The 25,455-nt window shown below is 41.8% G+C and overlaps 1 protein-coding gene across 7 annotated transcripts in view; it reads right to left on the bottom strand.

Annotated features, from left to right (window-relative positions):
* Window positions 1–25,455, bottom strand: part of LOC122548881 (receptor-type tyrosine-protein phosphatase mu) — a 903,264-nt gene that overhangs the window by 348,811 nt on the left and 528,998 nt on the right. For all 7 annotated transcript variants that reach the window (XM_087986678.1, XM_087986679.1, XM_087986680.1 and 4 more), the window contains exons 8-9: window positions 19,238–19,546; window positions 8,158–8,267 (exon numbers count right to left, since the gene is read on the bottom strand). In XM_087986678.1, the coding sequence (XP_087842804.1) occupies window positions 8,158–8,267; window positions 19,238–19,546 (419 nt within the window). The remainder of the gene's footprint in view (window positions 1–8,157; window positions 8,268–19,237; window positions 19,547–25,455) is intronic.

Genomic DNA, 25,455 nt, shown 5'->3' with positions numbered 1-25,455 from the left:
GATATTTCTAAAACATTTACAGAACAGTACTGAGGTCTGAATCTTTTCTAATATCTTAGTGTTCTCATATGGTCCACTGCATAAAATAAAATCCGTGAACTGTGTGGGGCCAAACTATAGAGAGAAGAAATGTTTGATAACCTGTGTGTGCCTGGTTAGTTATTGATGGTTAAAGACGTCATTCTGACCTATCCATTGACCTCAATACGTCTTGAATATGAAGAGGAAAGAACAATTAGCTTGGGCTTTTCTCTTAAGGACAGAACTGGATTTGATTCTGGTGCACACACGAACCTCACTCCTAACTCTCCATGCCAATTCTCTTCATCTAGAGTCACAGATGATAAGTAGTTACTCAAAGCTTTATGTATAATATGCAATGACTTATTCAAGAAGGATAATCACACTCACTGTTCCACAAACCATCACAAAAAATGCATAATACCCCAAACAGACCATCAAAATGGCCAATTTGCCTGACTGACTGCTACTCCGGGTAACAGCAACTCATACCACAGATTTTTTCAATAGCGGCGAAAAAAAACCCTATTTCTTGTATCACAGTTAAGTTAAACAAGATCAGCGAAAAGAAAGGATTAGAAAACAAAAGATAAATGACTTAACACACACACCATGGGTGGAAAAATCTGACAGAAAAAATAGACTAAATTGCAAAGATCAAAAGTCCAAATCACTGGATAGAAAATCACCTTTCTCACAATCCCTTTAATTTTTGCAAGGATGATATACTGTTATCTATAAATTTCTTCACCCCGAGGGTGGTGAGCTGTGGAATTACCTGCCAGAGGAAACTATCAAGGCCAAAACATGATGACTTTCAAGAAAGATGCAGATATAATTTTTAGGATTAAAGGGATCAAAAGCTTTGGGGGAAAACCATAAACAGGGTACTCATTTGGATGATCAGCCATGATCACATTGAATGGCAGACCAGGCTTGAAGGGTCTACTCCTGTTCCTATTTTCCACGATCCTCTGATCAGGTGAACTCAAGATCTTTCTTCTATGAATTGTTTCTTTTAAACTCTCTTGATTTTTCAGTCTCTTCCCAGCATGTAAGGGGTTGGGGGGGAGCGGATTTGGGAGGGAATAAGTGGGTGGATGCTTTCTGTCTGCAGGCTGTGGAGGTTTCTGCCACTTTCTGCTGCTGTTGGAACTTATAGTCTGCTGTTCAACCCGTCACAGAATTTCCTTCAATTGGAAGATTCTCAGCACTGCTTCGGCTCAAATTCTTCCTTTACTTCTTCCAAAAAGCAGTAATGAGTTGCACAGCTCACCATCTTGATTTCCAAGTGGCAAAACCTTCCAGGTATTGCACTTATAGCAGTATTACTTGGGGAGGTAATAGTATAGAGGTAATGTTACCGGAGTAATGATCCAGAGTTCAGATGAGGTTTTGGCAATATGGGAAAATGCTGGTAATTACCCTAAACACCATCACCCAGCAAGCTTTATATTCTATTGTAAACATTGTATGTTTAGGTATATAACTGATTTTATATTTACCACTTCCTCATCTCCTCACAAGTCTCTAGCATCAGAAATTTGGATAGTCTGGAGGTTACAACATTACTCCAGAACATCTTCCCTTCAAATTGGTAATGTTGATAGGTCTGTGAATTGAGGTTTGTTGACCTTGGTTCTGATTGTCTATAAATGGTTTCTCCACTGGAGGATTGTGGAAAATAGGAACAGGAGTAGACCCTTCAAGCCTGGTCTGCCATTCAATGTGATCATTGCTGATCATCCAAATGAGTACCCTGTTTATGGTTTTCCCCCAAAGCTTTTGATCCCTTTAATCCTAAAAATTATATCTGCATCTTTCTTGAAAGTCATCATGTTTTGGCCTTGATAGTTTCCTCTGGCAGGTAATTCCACAGCTCACCACCCTCGGGGTGAAGAAATTTCTCCTCATCTCATTCCTAAAAGGCCTAGCCCTTACCCTTCAATTGTCACCTGTGGTTCTAGACTCCCCAGTCATTGAGAACATCCTTCCTGCATCTGCCCTGACCAACCATTTTAAGATTTTAAGGGTTTCTATGAAATTCTACCCCTTCAATCTTTCTGAACTCCAGTGAATATAGTCCTAACTGATCCAATCCAGTCTTTTCCCATATTTCAGTCCTGCCGTCCTAAGAATCAGTCTGGTAAACATTCTTTGTACTCCCACAATAACCATAACATCTTCCTGAGATAAGGAGACCAACACAATGCTCACCAAGACCCTGCATAATTGCAGTAAGACATCCCTACTCCTGTACCTGAATCCTTTCCCTATGAAGGTCAATATGCCATTTACCATCTTCACTGCCATTTACACCTGCATGCTTACTTTCAGTGAATGGTGTACAAGGAAAGCTAGGTCTCATTGCATCTCCCCTGTTCCCAATCTATCACCATTCACATCATAATAACATACTATCAAAGTGGATAACCTCACATTTATCTACATTATACTGCATCTGCTGTGTATATTAAAGAGTAAATGCTCTTAACTTCAATTTGTTGTTCAGATTGGATTTCTTTATTCACCCTCTGCTGATGTCTTCCTGGTGAACTGGATGGTTTCACATGCTCAATCATGGGAGGAGAATAGCTGGTTACTTAACATTGTCACATTATCACTGAAAGACATGATTCTTCTTTGACAGATGAAGGACTGAATGTTGCTCTAGAGCTTGTATTAGTATAGTTTTTAAAATCCTTACATGGGATTTACTGCAGAACCTAACTCCATTTTAAACATTGATTCCCATTTGAAACAATGTTTCACTCAGAATTGTGATTTTCAAAAATTTAATTGCAACTTTCAGCAAGTACATCCTAAACTTGTTCAGTTTGAGGTTTAATATTTAATTTTGATACAATTCTACATGTTTAGAACTGATTTGTTTTCTCCTTAAATGTCCAATGTTGTGTTCTGTTTTGTCCATCTTAGACATTCAATCTTTATTGCAGTATTCTTCCTCTTGTTTTTCTTTTTTAATGTGTTTACTTATTCTTTTTTTCCTATAAAACTGCAACATCACAATGTTGTTTATACTCTGATGAACTTTAAGCTTTTATTCATGTATAAGATCAATGTTGCTTCGCTGTGTTCAGGGTTTTACCCTTGTGCAGTACAGAAATGCTATCATATTAACCTGTTACATGCTTTAAATCAGTATTATAATAACGTATTATTTGCTTCTAATAAGGGCACTAAACTTTCTATTTTAAATACTGAATTAATCTTTAAATCTGTGACACAGCAATCTATATCCCTGTGCTCTGTGTGGGTTTTTCTGATCAAAGTGATGATTTCTCACCCTCGCTGGTTAAAATGGAGATTTCCCTGCCTTCTGTAACCTAGATGGAAGATTCTCAATTATTCGTGGACAAATCAGCACTTGCTGGCTTTCATTTTCTAGTACCCATTGCATGCCCCCGTCAAATAAACTTCTGTGGCTATGGCCTTAATAAATCTTCCCACCAAACCTACAGTTTAAATTACAGATCCCCCGATTGTATCACAGACTTAACGTTCTTCCAACTATCTTCTTCTGTCAGCCTCCATCCTCGAAATCTTTTAAATTGCCCTTTTGTCACCTTCTCACAGCTCTGTGATTCCTGATGCTGCGGCCTGGCTTCTAATTAAACCTATGACCCTTGCCTCTGCTATCGTAGCCATGCCTCCTGGTGCCCATTTGTGATAGCAGCAATGCTCACTGTGAATAACAAGTGCTCCTTCTTTACTTGTGTCCTTGCCAACCTGGTAGTTTGTGCCATTATTTTAAAGATTTTCCCCTTCCCTACAAAGAAAACTCTATTCCTGGAGGTCTGAAACAGCTGTTTCCCTGCTGATCCTCAATCAGGGATATAAGCTATAGATTCTGCTTCTCTAAAGACTCTAATTGCTAAGTGTGTTGGTTTTTACTTTCATAATAGCTCATATCATATTTTCTGTGCCTCTTACCAGCTCCATTAACCCACTGATTTGAATATACTCCACAATTAAGCATCGTAGCTCTCTGGAATATCAGAGCAACCATATACAAGTACACAGATGCCCTCAATTTAATATTAGGGACCTTCATTCTTTCGAGATTAGTGGGAGGGTAACTAAGACTGAAACAAGTGACCAGAAAGCCCCTAATATCTGTACCGCTACATGCTGACTGTGCTACTAAACACACAGCCAATTAATCAGAAATGGGTAAAAAACAATGACTGCAGATGCTGCAAACCAGATATCTGGATTAGTGGTGCTGGAAGAGCACAGCAGTTCAGGCAGCATCCGAGGAGCAGTAAAATCGACGTTTCGGGCAAAAGCCCTTCATCAGGAATAAAGGCAGAGAGCCTGAAGTATGGAGAGATAAGCTAGAGGAGGGTGGGGGTGGGGGTGGGGAGAAAGTAGCATAGAGTACAATAGGTGAGTGGGGGAGGGAATGAAGGTGATAGGTCGGGGGCGGGGGGAGGTTGGAGTGGATAGATGGAAAAGAAGATAGGCAGGTAGGACAGTCATGAGGACAGTGCTGAGCTGGAAGTTTGGAACTAAGGTGAGGTGGGGGAAGGGGAAATGAGGAAACTGTTGAAGTCCACATTGATGCCCTGGGGTTGAAGTGTTCCGAGGCGGAAGATGAGGCGTTCTTCCTCCAGGCATCTGGTGGTGAGGGAGCGGCGGTGAAGGAGGCCCAGGACCTCCATGTCCTCGGCAGAGTGGGAGGGGGAGTTGAAATGTTGGGCCACAGATCGGTGTGGTTGATTGGTGCGGATGTCCCAGAGATGTTCCCTAAAGCGCCTGCTAGGAGGCGTCCAGTAGAGGAGACCGCATCGGGAGCAACAGATACAATAAATGATATTAGTGGATGTGCAGATAAAGCTTTGATGGATGTGGAAGGCTCCTTTAGGGCCTTGGATGGAGGTGAGGGAGGAGGTGTGGGCGCAGGTTTTGCGGTTCCTGCGGTGGCAAGGGAAGGTGCCAGGATGGGAGGGCGGGTTGTAGGGGGGTGTGGACCTGACCAGGTAGTCACAGAGGGAACGGTCTTTGCACAACGCGCAGCCCTCCAATCCCTCTGCTCCAATCCCAACCTCACCATCAAATCAGCAGATAAAGGGGGGGCAGTGGTAGTCTGGCGCACTGACCTCTACACCGCTGAAGCCAAACGTCAACTCGAGGACACCTCTTCCCACTGCCCCCTCAACCATGACCCCAGCCCCCATCACCAAACCATTATCTCCCAGCCCATACAGAATCTCATCAACTCAGGAGATCTCCCACCCACAGCTTCCAACCTCATAGTCCGGGAACCCCGCACTGCACGGTTCTACCTCCTTCCCAAGATCCACAAGCCTGACCACCCTGGCCGACCCATTGTCTCAACATGCTCCTGCACCACTGAACTCATCTCTACCTACCTCGACACTGTCCTATCCCCCCTAGTCCAGGAAGTCCCCACATACGCCCTCCACCTCCTCCAAGACTTCCGTTTCCCCGGCCCCGAACGCCCCATCTTCACCATGGATATCCAATCCCTCTACACCTCCAACCACCATGACCAGGGACTCCAAGCCCTCCGCTTTTTCCTCTCCCGATGTCCCCAACAGTACCCTTCCACCGACAGTCTCATTCGTTTGGCCCAACTGGTCCTCACCCTTAACAATTTCTCCTTCGAATCCTCCCACTTCCTCCAGACCAAAGGTGTAGCCATGGGCACACGTATGGGCCCCAGCTATGCCTGTCTCTTTGATGGCTACGTAGAACAGTCGATCTTCCGTAATTACACCGGCACCACTCCCCACCTCTTCCTCCATTACATTGATGACTGCATTGGCACCACCTCATGCTCCCGCGAGGAGGTTGAGCAATTCATCAACTTCACCAACACATTCCACCCTGACCTTAAATTTACCTGGACCATCTCTGACACCTCCCTCCCCTTCCTGGACCTCTCCATCTCCATTAATGACGACCGACTTGACACTGACATTTTTTACAAACCCACCGACTCCCACAGCTACCTGGATTACACCTCTTCCCACCCTACCTCTTGCAAAAATGCCATCCCATATTCCCAATTCCTCCGCCTCTGCCGTATCGGCTCCCAGGAGGACCGCAATTTCCCTTTCCACGTGATTAAAGATGCCCTCCAACGCATCTCGTCCACATCCCGTACCTCCGCCCTCAGGCCCCATCCCTCCAACCGTAACAAGGACAGAACGCCCCTGGTGCTCACCTTCCACCCTACCAACCTCCGCATAAACCAAATCATCCACCGACATTTCCGCCACCTCCAAACAGACCCCACCACCAGGGATATATTTCCTTCCCCACCCCTTTCCACCTTCCGCAAAGACCGTTCCCTCCGTGACTACCTGGTCAGGTCCACGACCCCCCTACAACCCACCCTTCCATCCTGGCACCTTCCCCTGCCACCGCAGGAACTGTAAAACCTGCGCCCCCACCTCCTCCCTCACCTCTATCCAAGGCCCTAAAGGAGCCTTCCACATCCATCAAGGTTTTACCTGCACATCCACTAATATCATTTATTGTATCCGTTGCTCCCGATGCGGTCTCCTCTACATTGGGGAGACTGGACGCCTCCTAGCAGAGCGCTTTAGGGAACATCTCTGGGACACCCGCACAAATCAACCACACCGCCCCGTGGCCCAACATTTCAACTCCCCCTCCCACTCTGCCGAGGACATGGAGGTCCTGGGCCTCCTTCACTGCCGCTCCCTCACCACCCGACGCCTGGAGGAAGAACGCCTCATCTTCCGCCTCGGAACACTTCAACCCCAGGGCATCAATGTGGACTTCAACAGTTTTCTCATTTCCCCTTCCCCCACCTCACCCTAGTTCCAAACTTCCAGCTCAGCACTGTCCCCATGACTTGTCCAGACTTGTCCTACCTGCCTATCTTCTTTTCCACCTATCCACTCCACCCTCTCCTCCCTGACCTATCACCTTCATCCCCTCCCCCACTCACCTATTGTACTCTATGCTACTTTCTCCCCACCCCCACCGTCCTCTAGCTTATCTCTCCACGCTTCAGGCTCTCTGCCTTTATTCCTGATGAAGGGCTTTTGCCTGAAACATCGATTTTACTGCTCCTCGGATGCTGCCTGAATTGCTGTGCTCTTCCAGCACCACTAATCCAGATAGTTAATCAGAAATGCATGACATTGCTTATAGCTGGCAGTCAAATGGAAATTAGTCCTGTTTCATTTCCTCCTCAATTTTCTTTCCTACATGACAACAACAATGATGAGCACAGAGTTCCTTTGAATTTACAATACGTTCAGATAGCTTTGGGAATAAAAAGTCAGCCTGTGTAACTGTATCATTAGTCAAAGGCCCCCTGTTGGAAAATATGTGTGTGGATGTCAGGGTGTATAGATTTTTTTACCCAACCTGTGCTGACATGTTATGGCAGACCCCTGGAGGTGCTGGGACTTAAAGCCAGGCCTTGGTTTGGGTCCTGCTGTAGCACACAAAGTACCTTTAGATAAACATTTGGCAACACTGAATATCTAATCCTCCACATAGACAATAGACAATAGACATTAGGTGCAGGAGTAGGCCATTCAGCCCTTCGAGCCTGAAGAGGTTCCCACATGAAGGAGGTTCCCACATCTTCTAGATGTCACTCATTGCAAAGCCATAAGTATCCATGTAAATAACAACAAGCATTGGCATCTTTTAAAGAAAGAAAGGCTAAAACTTGAGAATAAAAATCGTTAGCTTATTAATTTAGGAAGGATATCCTCCGCAATGTGCACAAATACACAAAATCAGGTACAGAATTGAAAGAATATATTCGTATATTTACAGTGTTTCATAACAGGAGAGGACTGCAGATGCTGGAGATCAGAATCAAGAGTTTGGTGCTGGAAAAGCACAGCAGGTCAGGCAGCATCCGAGGAGCAGGAGATGAAGGGCTGATGCTCAAAACGTCATGCTCTTCGGATGCTGCCTGACCTGCTGTGTTTTTCCAACACCACACTCTCAACTGTGTTTCATAATAGCCAACCTCAAATACGTTGTTACGGTTGTAGACAGGAAAATAAAAAAAAATACATCTCTGCATAATGTTTTTGTGCAAAAGTTAGTATAGTAAATTTTAAAATTGCACAACCACAAAAAATATATCTTTACCTCGTAAAGTGTGATAATACCAAATGTTTCTATTGGCTCCTTCCACTGTAGATATATCTTCTCCTCGAAGGTGCTTCCTTGAACTGAGTCTATGGGGATTGCACCAGGCACTAATGGGTAGACATAAAAAAAAGTCAAAGAAAGAATAACAGTTTTTCTCTATCCTCATGACAGAGACACAGCAGCTTCATGTCCCTAATGGCATGTAATGGTATGTAACATCCACTCATTGTGACTGGCAGCTCAACCTAAAGAGTATACTTTTATGACCTTAGCATCCATGAGACACTTAATAGCATTGCAGGCAACCGAGCAAGTTCAGACACAAGCCTTAACAAAGGGAAGGCACTACCATAGCCCTGACTGACTAACTCACAACTGACAATCACAGGAGAATTATGGTCCAATTCCTCAGGCTCGATAAAAGTCAATTTACTCTCTGCTTCTCCTTAGAAACGTTCAATAGATTTTAGACATAAACATTTTTAGATTTCCTTTCCCCTTAAGAAATGATCTTTCTCTTGCTTTCTAACCTGGAGGAAATAGATGTACTTATTGAGAGCCAGTGCATTGGCACTTCTTTGATGCAGTTAGATATGGACCGATTGCAGAAGTCAGTTTAATCGATGCAGTACCGTACTGTAGACTGGTTAGCCAAGTGAAAACTCATGGGATTAAAGGATCATAGAGTCATAGAGATGAACAGCATGAAAACAGACCCTTCGGTCCAACCCGTCCATGCCAATCAGATATCCCAACCCAATCTAGTCCCACCTGCCAGCACCCGGCCCATATCCCTCCAAACCCTTCCTATTCATATACCCATCCAAATGCCTCTTAAATTTTGCAATTGTACCAGCCTCCACCACATCCTCTGGCAGCTCATTCCATACATGTACCACCCTCTGCGTGAAAAAGTTGCCCCTTAGGTCTCTTTTATATCTTTCCCCTCTCACCCTAAACCTACGCCCTCTAGTTCTGGACTCCTCAACCCCAGGGAAAAGACTTTGCCTATTTATCTGATCCATGCCCTTCATAATTTTGTAAACCTCTATAAGCTCACCCCCAGACTTCGACATTCCATGGAAAACAGCCCCAGCCTGTTCAGCCTCTCCCTGTAGCTCAAATCCTCCAACCGTGGCAACATCCTTGTAAATCTTTTCTGAACCCTTTCAAGTTTCACAACATCTTTCCGATAGGAAGGAGGCCAGAATTGCACGCAATATTCTAACAGTGGCCTAACTAATGTCCTGTACAGCTGCAACATGACCTCCCAACTCCTGTACTCAATACCCTGACCAATAGAGAAAAGCATACCAAACGCCTTCTTCACTATCCTACCTACCTGCGACTCCACTTTCAAGGTCTCTTTGTTCAGCAACACTCCCTAGGACCTTGCCATTAAGTGTATAAGTCCTGCTAAGATTTGCTTTCCCAAAATGCAATACCTCGCATTTATCTGAATTAAACTCCATCTACCACTTCTCAGCCCATTGGCCCATCTGGTCCAGATCCTGTTGTAATCTGAGGTAACCCTCTTCGCTGTCCACTACACCTCCAATTTTGATGTCATCTGCAAACTTACTAACTGTACTTCTTATGCTCGCAATCAAATCATTTATGTAAATGACAAAAAGTAGAGGGCCCAGCACTGATCCTTGTGGCACTCCACTGGTCACAGGCCTCCAGTCTGGAAAACTACACTCCACCAGTGGTAGGAAGGTTAGAAAATTGGCCGAGGGGCAGGAACAGAGAATAATATTGAATGAATTATTTGTTTTCAGATGAGAGGGATATATACAGTGCTGTCCCTAGAGATTGGTACTGAGACAGCTATTCTTTTTGAGATATAATTCATGGTCTACACCTGGATTTGAAGGGTAAAATACAATATTTATAGATGATATGCAACTTGGGGATGTGTCAAGCAATCAGAACAGTCACAGACTTCAAGAGGATGTCGAAAAAAACTGGTGAAATGAGCAGATACATGGCAAAATAAATTTAATGCAGAGAACTACAAAGTGACACTTTTTGGTAGTGTCATGCCAAGTACAAAGATATTGGGTGATGACCTTTCAGTCAACAAGTTTAAAAACTGATCACGAGCAAGCTATTAAAAATGGCTGCTGCAAATCATGTGACCTTTGGCATTTGCGTTACAAACAGTACCAGATGTCAAGCTAATATGAAAAAATTAAATATGAACTTTCACAGCCACCTGGAGAATTCACACATCTCTTTGTTTAAGGATGGATCAAGACAACAGAACTGGAGAATTTCTAGATTGCCTTACATTCTGTTTCATTCTGAACTAAAGAGAATGTCAAAACTCAGTTTATGGTTGATGGAAGTGAATGGACATTGTTAACCTTCCATTCTATCATGTTGGAATTTCTCAACCAAACTAGGCTGTGTGAACCTCGAAGCTGTTAAAACAGAATACAGAATATTGGAATCAATATAAAACCTTTATTTGGAAAGGACTTCCAGCTTATGAAGTGACATATGATGAGGCAGCCATGTTTTCGCACGCTTTTCAAAAGCAAACTAAAAGCTATTTGAAAGCCGTTCCATCAAAAGCCATTATCAGAAAGCTAGACCACTATCCATGAGTGAGCAAGCAGTTAATGTAATTAAGAAAGAGTGAGATCCCAACAGAGAGAGTAATTTGCCTAAAATATACTGACTTCAAGTTTAACTGAGAACCAACTCTCTGAACATTTCACTAACAGAAACCATACAACCTTTCTATGACTATCACTTAGATTAAAATATCAAAATCCTCCAAGATACTTCAGGCCTGCTATGTTGAAGAACTAAATACGTAGATCAGAGAATGAGATTATTATAGATATTTTCTAATCACACTTGCATAGTTTTACTAAAACCTCCCTATACAACAGGATGTTATTACATAGATCTGGTGGGATTTGAACTCATAAGAACACTGGAATGAGATAATGACAATCTGTAAAAATGCATTACCTTCACCTGCTGCATTGCAAAATATCTAATAAGATTTTGTTTGGCAACTGATTGGCCATTAACACAAAGCTGTAAGACTTGGAGGGCATGGGCTACTGCTATAAAGCCAGAGGAGCTGAATATTATTTCAATGGAGAAAGATCACAGAAGGCGACAGAACAATGGTTTATTTAATAGGACATGGGCTTTGCTAACCGGGCTTTTCACCCAGCGACACTCAAGGAATGCAACACATTTCCAAGTCAGTATTAAATATTGACCTTCATTTCAAAGGGAACGTGAATAAAAGTAGGGAATTTTTGCTGAATATATTCAAGCCACTAATTGGACCACAGCAAGAATGTAGTGAACACTTTTTGGCCCTTATCTAAGGAAATATATAAGAGCATTTGAGGCAACCAAGAGAAGGTTAACCAGGCTGATACCATGTTATGGAGGGACTGTCTTCTGAGGAGAAGTTGAGTAGATTACATCTGTACTATAGTACAATTTGATTGGACGAGAGGCAATCTTATTAAAACATACAGGATTCTTAGGGGGACTCAACAGTGTAGGTGTGAAAAGATTGTCTCCCTTTGTGGGAAAGTCAAGGAACAGAAGGCATAATCTCAGAATAAACCAGAGATAAGAAGGAATTTATTCTCTCAAAGGATTGTGAATCTGTTACAGCAGAGCTCAGTCGAGGCTGGGTGGTTAAGTATATTCAAGGCTGAGATCCACAGGTTTTTAATCAATAAGGAAATCAAGGGTTATTGGAAAAGAGAAGAAAAGACAAGAGTTGAGAATGATCAGATCTGCCATGGTCTCACTGAATAGAGAAGCAGACTCGATGGGCTGAGTAACCTACTTCTGTCCCTGTATCTTATGGGCTAATGGTCGAAATAAAATAGAATGGAATGTTGCTGGTGATGAGGGGCATCTAGTAAGTTGAAGATGGAAGGAGCTGCATTCTCCCTGAACATTAAGACATATGATGGATAAGTTCAAAATCATGGATAATTTTGATGAAGCAAATAAAGAGAAATCATTCGTAGTGGTAGAATTTTATGAATGCATTTGTCACAGTGTTAAGGTGAAGAACAATACACCATTGGTAACATAGAGAAATGCTTTCCAAATGGAAGGTTATTGTGATCTGGAATGCATTGTTAAAAAGGCTGATGGATGCAGAATCATGCATCAGGTTCAAGAAGGAACTGACCAAGTACTTGAAAAGATCAACCTTGCAGTGCTGTGGGGAAAAAGTGAGGGAGTGAATCAAGTTGGAAAACTCTATGGAGGAGCCGGCAAAAGCATGATGGGCCCAATGGTCTGCTTCTGTGTTGAATCATTCAATGATTTAAATGTAAATTGAATTGGTGAAAGCTCATAGCAGAAAGGAGCTACTGCTAAAAGCTGATGCTCTCAGCCTGCAAAGAATTACTCAAGTTGAAATATTTGCTTTAAGTTTCATTTCTCCTGAGTGAGGAGATGGGAGGAGATGACTGGTAGTTTATAAGACCTTGAGCCAGCCCATTTAGTATTCCAAAAGATAACTTGTAGCATAGGGGAAATGTCACTGGGCTGATAATCTTGAGCTGAGGCTAATGATCTGGGAGCTGGTGGTCTGCATGTGTTCTGGGTGAAAAGCAATTGGTTGTGGAGGATATATAGACGGAAATAGCGGTCCAGGTAACTTCAGGACAAATGGCCCTTAGCTGCAAATATATATAGAAAGCCTGTAATCATTCAATTATGGGACGTAAAACAGAATCCTCTGGGATTACCACAATAATCGGACCATTTCCAGGGGGAAGCACACAGGGACAGGCTGTCTAGTGCGGAGCATCAGAAAAAGTAGCTGATGATGAGAAAATAAGATTTTCATTCCTCCCATTATATCAAACCACACAAAGAAAGCTGTCAAAACATCAGTGAATAGTGAAGGCTGAATATTAGCTGAGGGCCAAAAACAGCTAACTTATTAAGTGCCTTTCTACAGAAGTCAATTTAAAGCAACTTTCAGGGAAGGTTCTATTGAGAGCATAAACTTTAGAAATTATTCAGCCCCCTAAAAGAGGGGGGAGTCTGAAACCCCACCCCCTCATCCCTGAGACCTGTCCAACATACTCCTGCTCAGGACATTGGGTCTTACCACAGAAAGGAACAGGACCCAGTTTTGTCAGGTCTAATACATATGTCACAGAAAGCAGAATGGTCTGTTGTGGTTGAGACTCCATCATCCTAATGAAATATTTAACAGGTAAAAAGCAGTCCCTGCTTTCATAGATCCAGCAGAAGTCCACTTGCTGAGGCCGACCTTGAGAGTTGTGCAAATGGTGCACACCTGGTATTCCAGGCCAGGACTGTTGCCAGGTCAGGAGTTACTTTTAAATTAGTGTTCTTTAGAAGTTCCATTTGTGAATGGAGACACCAAATCCCTACATGAGCAGATAAACTGTGTCAGACTTTTCTCCCCTTAGGGAGCAGTGAGCTCCTTGGTTCTACCCCAGTGCTTTTGACTCCCAATGAAAAGCTTCTTCAATGACCATGAAATTTGACTGAATTTGTGAGACCATGCAATCTGACATGTCCATCCAGATAATAAAACCCTCCCCTCAGGCATACAATTGGTGCCTTCAGTGTTTTATTTCTGTATTTCATAGAGAGCCATAGAGTCTTACAGCACGGTAACAGATCATTTGGTCCAACTAGTTCATGCCAACCATGTTCACAAATTAAACTAGTCCCACTTGCCTGCATTTGGCCCATATTTCTCCAAACCTTTCCTTAATGTGTCTAGGCTCTGTAGGTTTGTCTAAACCAGTTAGGCTCATCCTGCCAACCAGTCAGCACCCTCATCTCATGCAGTGCACATGTGTGTTTCCCTCTTGAATTGGTATTTTTGCAAATGTCCTGATGAGTGCAAGTTGAAAAGATTTGACAAAATGTGCCTTTATTCAGCAACACTCAAGTTTTATCCTTAAATTAAATAGCACACAAGGAGGCCATTTGGCCCATGTCTGTGCCAGTTCTTTCAAACATATATTCCATTAATCTCAAAGCCCTTTCTTGCCTGATTTCCCAAAATCACTATGCATTTTTTTGTAATTTTTCAAGCATTTTCCCAACATTCGATTGAAAGTTACTGTTGAGTCCATTTCCACCAGATCTCTATTTCACCTCAGAAATTTCCTACAATTCTGAACAGGCTGGTATCTTAGTAAAAAAAATCGCTAAAGTCACAGTTGTGACATTCGTTCAATAATAACAATGCACAAACATAACAGAACAGTTGCTGTCAAATTGGACCCACAAAGCTGGCATGAATGCAATGCCCCCTGCTGCCAGGGGTCAGTAGAGCTAATAACAAACAGATGGTTATTAGGAGCAGGAGTGTAGGCTGTCTTTTATGGAATAACCTGCTGCTCTGACATGGCTACCCTGATATACTGCAGGCTAAGACAACCTGGGTAGAAATTATTTATACAGAAGTAAAATTAAAAGTCTACATCTTTGCACCAGCTGAAGAACATACTCCAGAATTACATTTTAACTCATTTTTCAAATTGTCAGCAAAAATATCTTCAGTACTATATGAAAACCTCAAGAGACCCATGAAAATTATCCTATATCCTGCTTAGTGCAGTCACATTGTATGAAGTATCTATAATGATAAGACAACTAAACAATACGAGAATGTTAATGTCATGGATTTATAGGCCATTAGCTTTATAAATTGCACAGATTTTACACACAAGTACTAATTGCACAGATTAGTACTTATACTTGTTAGATATTTATCCTCTGTTTTCTTCTGTTTACAAATTGCCCTCCACTTAATTTCTGCCTCATTTCCAAATATACTGACTGAAGCTGGGATGGTTTAACAGCTGGTTGCTACTGACATTGGTAAGTCAGTGCCATGGCTGTCTTTTCTTGTCAGCTTCCTCTACCATTTCCTCAGTTCCTTCTGATTAAATTTAATCTGTGGTGCAATATGACCCAGCAGAACAATTATCCTCAACCAGGTGACTATTATTCATATTTGAACCGGGACTAGTTGAACTTTTGAACCCTAATCAATTCCTTTCTTCATGTTAACATAAGATGCTGAAGAGCAAATCAGAGCATTGCCTTTGTTGTCCTTGCCCATATTAACCAATTGTCCACAGAACTGAACTTGTAACATATCTGGTCATATAATTTAGTGACCTTAATCCTGCACCCATCCACTCACAGTCCTTCCATTCCCACTTACATTCCTGATACACTTTTCATCATGTCTTCATACTTCCTCATAGCTTAAACACCCCACCCATCATTTCCCCTATCAAGGATTCCTACATAGGGCCAACTAATCCACACCGACCCTCTGAAGAGTATCCCACCCATTCCCCTAGCCTATTACACTGCATTTCCCCTGACTAATACAAAGCCTGAACACTACGTACAATTTAGTATGACCATTTAACCTAACCTGTATATCTTTGGACTGTGGGATGAAACTGGAGGACCCAGAGGAAACCCACACAGACACGGGGAGAATGTGCTAACTTCACACAGACAGTCACCCGAGGCTAGAATCAAACGCAGATCCCTGGTGCTGTGAGGCAGTGGTGCCGCCATCATATGTCCTCTCATTCTCCCTCATGTTCTCAATGCCTTCATTATGCTCTCCATGTATACTCCATACCCACATACCCAGTATCCACAATGAGCAAACCTCAGGATATCTTTGAAATCAACATTAAGAAATCAACTTCTATCAATTTATTTTAATTCTGGTCAAAACACTCTCCTTCAAAAAGAGATCAAATCTCCACAACTGATCAAATAGTTGACAAACAAATAATGACCAAAATTAAGACAATTAATCCCTTAGTGACGTTTTAAAAATGTCAGGCACATGCCGACACAGCACTCTGCTGGGATAAGTGTTTCTTGGACTTCTGAAATTCAGCCAAGCATTCATAATGATCAATTGTCATAATAAAGACAATGAAACCTATTGAAATTGTAAAAGCATATCACTTTTTTAAAAAAAAGGTACACCAGCTTGTCTGTCAATTAAATAATCTAGCAGAAATCTTTTTCTCAAACTGATCTGTTTTTATTTTAGCCAGCATCTGCAGTCATTGTTTATACCTATTTTAACAAAGCAGTCAAATCACTGAAGATTATTATATTAGTGATCCCAATGACTGTAGCAAAAGCATCTTTCCTTTCAGTACAGCACCTAACCACTGAAATGAAAATAAATTATTTTATTTGCCTCATATTTTAAAGTCTGTCAATGACCGAATTCCAAGACCAGAACTAAGGTTTCCATGTCCTCTGAAAGGTAATTAACCATGTCTGCTTACTTAAGGAAATCATCTCCCTCAAAATTGGGGTGAGACATTGAGGAGATTTTAAACTGCCCACATCTATAATGCAAAGATGGAAGTGCTGTACAGCAGCATGTGAACTATGCCTGTCCTTACTGCATACCTGTAAAAATTGCCAGAAAATGAGATGGAGGTATGAATCCAGGAATTGAGTCCTGACTGTCATGTTTGTTAGATTAGATTACTTACACTACGGGCAAATTTAGCATGGCCAATTCACCTGGCCTGCACATTTTTGGACTGTGGGAGGAAACCGGAGGAAACCCACGCAGACACAGGGAGAATGTGCAAACTCCACACAGTCAGTCGCCTGAGGCGGGAATTGAACCCAGTTCTCTGGCTCTATGAGGCAGCAGTGTTTACCATTGTGCCACCGTGCCACCCACTATATTTTGTTTCTGCTCATCCCTATGGAGTGAAAACTAGGCCAGAATGTAAAGCAGAGAAACAGGCCAATTAGCTGATTAGTGCTGTCAAATGGGATGAGATTAGGTTAGAATATCTGGTCAGCATGGATGAGTTGGACCGAAGGGTTTGCTTCCATGCCGTACATCTCTATGACTCTACTTATTTGTGCCAATGTCTATGTTGCACATACATCCTGCCAAATATTCAACTCATTGAGGAACATGAAGTCTGGTCCACCTCAGAACACAGAGGAGATTATAAATACTAGGAACGAACTAGTTTCAGTCAAATTCTCATTTGTCCTCAAAGGCAAAGGCTTAGAGCTGTTGTTTCAGATTGAAGGCAATAATATTCAGGAGATTGAAGAATAAGTTACTTCATATAAAGGATTAAAATTGAACCCTACACAGAAGCATAGAATTGTTTTCGCACAGAATAAGTCCATTCAACCTGTTGTCTGTGTGTCTCATATCTGAAGCAGCTATTTACCTAAAGCCACACTCCTGCGTTTTTCCCTTAGCCTGCATGTTCTTCCTTTTAGATAATAATCAATTTCCTTTTCAATACCGCTCCTGAACTGGCAGTGCAATCCAGATCCTAACCACTCTGTGTGAGATTGTTTTATCTCTTGCTGTCCTTTTCCTGTCCTTCCACCAATTGGAAAACTTCTAGAAATATTTTCTCCAGACCCCTCCATTAAATGCCTCCATTAAATTTCCTTTGGGATGCAAAGGGATTTAGGGTGTCTTTGGGCATGGATTGTAAGAGGTTACCATGCAAGTACAGCAAGTAATTAGGAAAGGTCATAGAATGCTATCATTTATTATGAGGCAAATTGGAAACAAAAGTAGGGCGATTCTGCTCCACTTATACAGTGCATTGGTTACATAACATCAAGTGTAGTGTGTGTGGAATTGTTCACCTTATTTAATGAAGGATGTAAATGCATTGGAAGCAGTTCAGAGAAGTTACGCTGGACTAATACGTGGAATGGATGATGAGGAACGGTAGGCCAGGCTAGGCCTGTATCCACTGGATTTTAGAAGAAAAAAAAAGACTTGATTGCAACATGTATGTTATTGAGGGGTTTAACAGAGTGGAGGTAGAAAGAACAAACTAGAATTAGGGATTACGTTTTGTAAAATTAAGACTAAGAATCTTTTCTTACAGAGTCATGAGACTTTGGAACTCTCTTCCTCAAAAGGAAGTGGAAACAAAGTCCATAAATATATTTAAGCCTGTAGTAGACAGATTCTTGATAAGCAAGGGGGGGTGATGAAAGGTCGTCAGGGGAGTATGCAGGAGTGTGGATTCATCAGATCAGCCATGATCTTATTGAATGGTGAAACCGGTTTGAATTCCTAATTCCATGTCTGTATGCACTGAGAACAACCTAGCTCTCAATGCCAGCAAAACCATGGAACTCATTATTGACTTTTGACAGGATGTTACCCATGCTCACTACACATTAACAGCATGGAGGTGGAACAAGTGGAGAGTGTCAAGCTCCTGGAAGTGGTCATCAACAACAAGCTTTCGTGGATTCTTCATGTGGACGCACTGGTTACAAAGACCCAACAATGTCTCTTCCTAAGGCAGCTGAGAAAATTTGGCATGATGACGAATACCCTTGCCAGCTTTTATAGATGCACCATTGAGAGCATTCTGTCTGGGTGTATCACTACCTGGTATGGCAACTGCACCATTCAAGATCAGAGACGGTTACAGGGAGTGGTGAACTCGGCCCGGACAATCACAAAGGCCAACCTCCCGTCTATAGAATCTATCTACCAGTCCCATTGTCAAGGAAAGGCCGTCAGCATTCTCAAAGATCCATCCCACCCTGGCAATGTTTTTCTACAACCTCTACCATTGGGGAGAAGATACAGAAGCCTGGACACACGCACCAGTCGGTTTCAAAACAGTTTCTACCCGACTTGTGTTAGAATACTGAATGGACTCACAAACTCTTAGCATTCACCTGTACCTGTGTTTTTGTTTTTTGCCGCTGTTTACCTATTATTTACTTATCTATGCTATCTAACTATGAGATCTGCCTGTATTGCTTGCAAAACAAATCTTTTCACTGTGCCTCAGTACACATGACAATAAATGCAATTCAATTCAATTCAACCAACACTTTTCCGAGGAAAACAACTCAGACCTATCCATGCAACTGAATGTCTCATTCCTGGAATTTTCTCAATCTTCTCTGGCTCTCACATCCTCAATTTGTACAACTTGAGATGCCATTGCTATCCAAGGCATTTGATTCTCAAACTTACAAAAATGAACAGGTAGTATTCATTACTTACCATCTTCATCCGTCTGGATCACAAGCTCATCACTTTCCTTTCTTCCTTCTGAGTTCATTAGGACCAATTTCACACTTACATTAGTGTAAGGTGGTAGACCGCGCAGGGTATATTGTGGTTGAATGTGTCCTGTGTCCTGGCAGACTTCTTCACCCACATGCTCTTGACCTCCCACTGCATACCGGTATTGAGCAGTAAGGTTAAAGCTGTGGCAACGGGTCACATTGTAACCGAAAGGCTCCCAACGGATTGTGATTTGTTTAGACTTGATCTTTACAACTTCTATATTCCTCGGCCCATGCATGGGATCTGTTGAAACAAAAGAAAATATCTGTCACTGATTCAGATTATCAATCTAGGGGAATGATTTCCTCAATAAATCTGTGCTAAGGAACGTTTTGTGATTCTGTTCAACAGAGAGCAAGAGGACAATATCCCACCTCTTTTTGAAGAAAGAACTAATCTTCCAAACCATACAACTGTACTCAAATTGCCACCATTTTAACATTCATAGACCAATGTTATTTGATAAATAATCACCGTGCCTCTTAAGCTACACTTTATAAGGGGACAGTTGGTTGTCTCAGTGGTGAGCACAGCTGCTTTACAGTGCCTGGGATCTGGTTGAATTCCACTCTTGGATAATTGTCTGTGTGGAGTTTTTACATTGTCCCTATGTTTGCATGGGTTTTATCCCACTATCCAAGATGTGCGGGCTAGGTAGATTAGCCATCAGAAACACAGGGATGGTGTGGGTCTGGTTGGGATGCTCTTGAGAGAGTTGATGTGGACCTGATGGGCCAAATGGCATGTTTTCATACTGTAGGGATTCTATGATTATAGTATGTGTAGTGAAGTGAGGACTTGAGGAAAATACCATGCTTCATTCCTGCCAGTAGTTTGCTTGACAATGCTCTTGATTTATTCTCATTCTTATTGGATATAAGGTTTCAGATTCAATCACTGGTTTGTGCTAACTTTAGTGAGCTGAAACAAAGCAGCAATATGCACCACACACATGGTTTTACGGTGCTTCTGCCTAAGAAGGAAGCTATCATCCATCATTTCTGATCCATATCAAATTACGCCTGTTGGACCCATGTATGTGGGAAGTTGGAAATAGATCTTCCATGGTTGAGATGCTGCCATAATTGACTGTTCTCCCAACACTTACTATTAAGCTTCACACATAAATAATGGTCATGGCTAATGTAATGGTGGGATGACAACTGGCACTTTTAGAACTGAATCTCAGGAAGTGGATAAAACTACTAGTTATTGGGGAGACCTTGTAAGTATATTAAATTGGAGTCTCTGCAAACAAGCTTAAATATAACATTTTGAATTTATTATTTTAAATCAATATCTCTGGACAGGGCAATTTTAAATGGTAACTTGCTCACCCATCTATGTTTTCACTCAGATTCACACAGGTGGTGAAGTGTAAGCTTGGTCTTTATTGAGAGCTCGTCAGACCAACAAATATGTACCGCACTGGCCCGCTAACATGACCAATGCAGCAACAAGAAAGCAAGATCACATCGCTTGACCAGATGTGACTCAATCTGGCTGCTCTCTTCCACCTGTTGCAATACATAAGTCAGCACCAACTCACTCATGGCTAAAACAATACATTCACTTGGAGCACTGAAGTTGTCATTGTGAGGATGTTCGATCAATGATGACAAATAACTAGGTTAGAGCAAACAACATGTCATTATTTGTGGTTCTGGGGTATGGAGAGGTAAGCCTTATTGAACCTTGTGTGAACTTCAATCCAGTGGACGCCATTTAACAATCAATTTTATTTCTGTCAAAAGCTAACATCCTGGTTAAATAATGCCTTCTACACTTGCTGAGCAAGGAAGATCAGGATTGGATAATAACAGAGTATTACCTTATTTTATGTTTTTATACTTCAAATTTATTGTTTGCTTATTCATGTGGTAGATGTGACATTCATTTTAAAACCACAAATCTATTCATACAAGAACAAAGGATAAGTCTAAAAAAGGGTCTGAGTTAATAGTCATATTTCTTTCAATTGCATAACCAAGGGGAAATCAAATGCAAGTAGGAATGAATTTAAACATCTTAACCTTGCCTTATTTTGAGATAGTTAGCTGTCGGGTGACTAAAACATTTCTTTGCTGTGACAATGACAGACAGTAATCATTCGCAATGGATCATGCATCAAAAGGTGAATACATCAACTAAACGGTCTTGATCAATGCCCAGTCTTACTCAAGCATGTACTAGGCTTTTGTACAAATGTATTTTGCATTTTCATTGACCCGGCTGACAAAATGTATCTGCAGGGAAATGAAAAAAAAGCTGTAAATTAATTCAAAGGAACATGGCCAGAAGTCAATTACTGAAGTGTTTTAGATTATGCTCATTTGCTGGGATAAAGATAATTACGTTTAGACAGTGAATCAAATCAGGGAGGTATTAGTCATGAAAATAAGGATTGCAGTTATCTTAGTTGAGTTGTTCTTTTGAGCACTTTGTCGGGTTTAATGCTCCATATGATCATCTGCCAAAGAAGAACAAGTCAACATGGATTTAGTAAGGGGAGGTCGTGCCTGACAAACCTGTTAGCATTCTTTGAAGAGGTGACAAGTAGGTTAGACCAGGGAAACCCAGTGGATGTGGTCTATCTAGACTTCCAAAAGGCCTTTGATAAGGTGCCACACGGGAGGCTGCTGAGTAAGGTGAGGGCCCATGGTGTTCGAGGTGAGCTACTGGCATGGATTGAGGATTGGCTGTCTGACAGAAGGCAGAGAGTTGGGATAAAAGGTTCTTTTTCGGAATGGCAGCCGGTGACAAGCGGTGTCCCGCAGGGTTCAGTGTTGGGGCCGCAGATGCTCACGTTATACATTAATGATCTGGATGAAGGGACTGGGGGCATTCTAGTGAAGTTTGCCGATGATACGAAGTTAGGTGGACAGGCAGGTAGTACTGAGGAAGTGGGGAGGCTGCAGAAGGATCTAGACAGTTTGGGAGAGTGGTTCAGGAAATGGCTGATGAAATTCAACGTGAGTAAATGTGAGGTCTTGCACTTTGGAAAAAAGAATACAAGCATGGACTACTTTCTAAACGGTGAGAAAATGCATAAAGCCAAAGTACAGAGGGATCTGGGAGTGCTAGTCGACGATTCTCTAAAGGTAAACATGCAGGTTGAATCCGTGATTAAGAAAGCGAATACAATGTTGTCATTTATCTCAAGAGGGTTGGAATATAAAAGCAGCAATGTGCTACTGAGCCTTTATAAAGCTCTGGTTAGGCCCCATTTGGAGTACTGTGTCCTGTTTTGGGCCCCACACCTCAGGAGGGACATACTGGCACTGGAGCATGTCCAGCAGAGATTCACACGGATGATCCCTGGAATCCCTGGTCTAACATATGAGGAATGGCTGAGGATCCTGGGATTGTATTCATTGGAGTTTAGAAGGTTAAGGGGAGATCTAATAGAAACTTACAAGATAATACATGGCTTGGAAAGGGTGGACACTAAGAACTTGTTTCCGTTAGGCGAGGAGACTAGGACCAGTGGGCACAGCCTTAGAATTAGAGGGGGTAAATTCAGAACAGAAATGCGGAGACATTTCTTCAGCCAGGGAGTGGTGGGCCTGTGGAATTAATTGCTGCGGAGTGCAGTGGAGGCCGGGACGCTAAATGGCTTCAAAGCCGCGATTGATAAATTCTTGATGTCACAAGGAATTAAGGGCTATGGGGAGAATGCGGGTAAATGGAGTTGAAATGCCCATCAGCCTTGATTAAATGGCGGAGTGGACTCGGTGGGCCGAATGGCCTTAGTTCCACTCCTATGTCTTATGGTCTTATGGTCTAAGAATAAATCATAGCCTTGCAATGAGTATAACTTTTGTTTGTGGGACAAAGGGAGCTGTCCTGGACTATCATCATGTGCTTTTTCATTTCACAATCCAAAGGAAAGACATTTGCTTCATATCGAGAAAGTTTTCAGGACTGTTTGTATAATTAGTGACAGTCGTGTAAGAAATGTCACTTGATTTATATCAGACACTCGTTAAAATATAAATCACTTCTATCCAAATAATTATTCTGCTGAGGAAATATAATTTGAGAGTTAGTTCCTTTTGGATTTTTACCACTTTTTAAAAAATCAATCTTAATTGATGTATACAAATTTTATGCTTGCTAAAAATAGTCAGATTGAACCAGTAAACAGTCTTGCATTGGCAGCGCGCAACTCAAGAGGCATTTGCTGCTGTGCATCTCAATGTTTAACTCTGAGTTACATTTGAATATTTCATATTTATTGATGGAGGGAACAAAACATGGGCAGATGCTAACCACTCAAGAATTGAGATACAATCCAAGACCAACTGCCCACTTGATAGATATCTCCTTTACCATGGTAAAGATTTACCAACGATGCATGGTGGCAGCCGACAAAGCAACTAACCTTCTTCAATATCATCTTGCAAACCTGTTCCATCCTCTGGTAGAACATGGGCAACGGATACTTGGGAATAATACCTCTGTCGAATTCTTCTTCAAGTCACATACTACCCTGACTTGTAACTATATTCCAATTCCTTTGTTGCACTGGTACCAGAAGGCACAACACCACCTTCTGAAGGGCAATTAAGAATGCGCAATAAATGTTGTCTTTGTTAGTGATGACCACAGTCCATGAACAAATATCCAACAGATGCTCCGGCAGTACTACATTGTCCATTTAATACCCTCTCCCCATCAATAGTCCTCTGATCACTGAAGTCATGATTTGGAGATGCCGGTGTTGGACTGGGGTTAACAAAGTTAAAAATCACACAACACCAGGTTATAGTCCAACAGGTTTAATTGGAAGCACACTAGCTTTCGGAGCGACGCTCCTTCATCAGGTGATTGTGGAGGGCTCGATCGTAACACAGAATTTATAGCAAAAATTTGCAGTGTGATGTAACTGAAATTATACATTGAAAAATTGATTGTCTGTTAAGCCCTTCATCTGTTAGATTAAAGTGAAACTATCACTGTATTCTAACAGATGAAAGGCTTAACAGACAATCAATTTTTCAATGTATAATTTCAGTTACATCACACTGCAAATTTTTGCAATAAATTCTGTGTTACAATCGAGCCCTCCACAATCACCTGATGAAGGAGCGTCGCTCCGAAAGCTAGTGTGCTTCCATTTAAACCTGTTGGACTATAACCTGGTGTTGTGTGATTTTTAACTCTGATCACTGAAGGCAGTGTCAATGCCTCTGAGGAGAAAATAATAATGAGCATCTGGAACTCAGGTCAAAATGAAATGAATTGGTATCTTTAAAAAAGATGAAATATGTCGGTGACCCAGAGAAGTTTTCATGACTAGGAAATGGGTTAACAAGTTTAGTGCTGGCATGTTTTTCACTGGGTTCAAACACCAGAGATCATCATAAATTAAGAATAAGGAGGGAAGTCGATAGATTTATTTCCACCCAAACAAGAAGCAGCGTTATAGAGACTTTGACAGAACATGGAAAACAAATGGGGTCAAGAAGCGTTTGGTGTTCTGGAGACAGAAGGGAATTAGGGAAATATGTGTCGTTTACAAGAATGCTGGGTATAGCATCCCTAAACTTATGTTTTTAATTGCTTGCTGGAGTTCAGGTTGAACATTAATTACTCAGAGTAATATTTCCGTACCTTCACGTTTACCTGCATTTCCTACACTGTTATATTTAGAAAGAAGGCATGACTCTCTAGAATACTTGAGAAATGGTGGTGTGTTAAAATGAATAAACAAGCTCATTTATTCACCTTGACATAGCACAAACTTAATTATAATGTGTAGTATCCAATACCTGTGACTGTCCAATTGCCTGGAGCAATGGGAAGCAATGACAAGATGACTAACCTTTTCTCATACTTCGTCTGCCTTAAATAATCAGCCACAGCATTTTGAAACACAGAAAGAAAGCAAAGCAAATTACTTTGCTGGTTGACAGCAGCAGAGGAGATCTGCCATAAAGCACAGCAACTGCGTTTCCTTCCTGATACTCATCACAGTCAGGCATTTCAGAAAAGGGACTGGATCAGATTTTCAACCAGTGTTCGTTTTTGCTCTCCTGGGTCAAAAGTAGCACAGCCAGAGGCAGGTCAGACAGATGCTCTGCACATCCCCAGAAAACTGTGGCTAGCCATCCAGCTGTTTGATTTTTTCTGAGTGATATTGTCAATTT

The sequence above is a fragment of the Chiloscyllium plagiosum genome, unplaced genomic scaffold (assembly GCF_037043375.1).
Source record: "Chiloscyllium plagiosum isolate Xiang-an unplaced genomic scaffold, Cpla_swu_hap1 HiC_scaffold_4, whole genome shotgun sequence".
Lineage (NCBI taxonomy): Eukaryota > Metazoa > Chordata > Chondrichthyes > Orectolobiformes > Hemiscylliidae > Chiloscyllium > Chiloscyllium plagiosum.
Note: the sequence above shows the minus strand (reverse complement) of the source record. Positions and strands in the feature narration are given on the sequence as shown.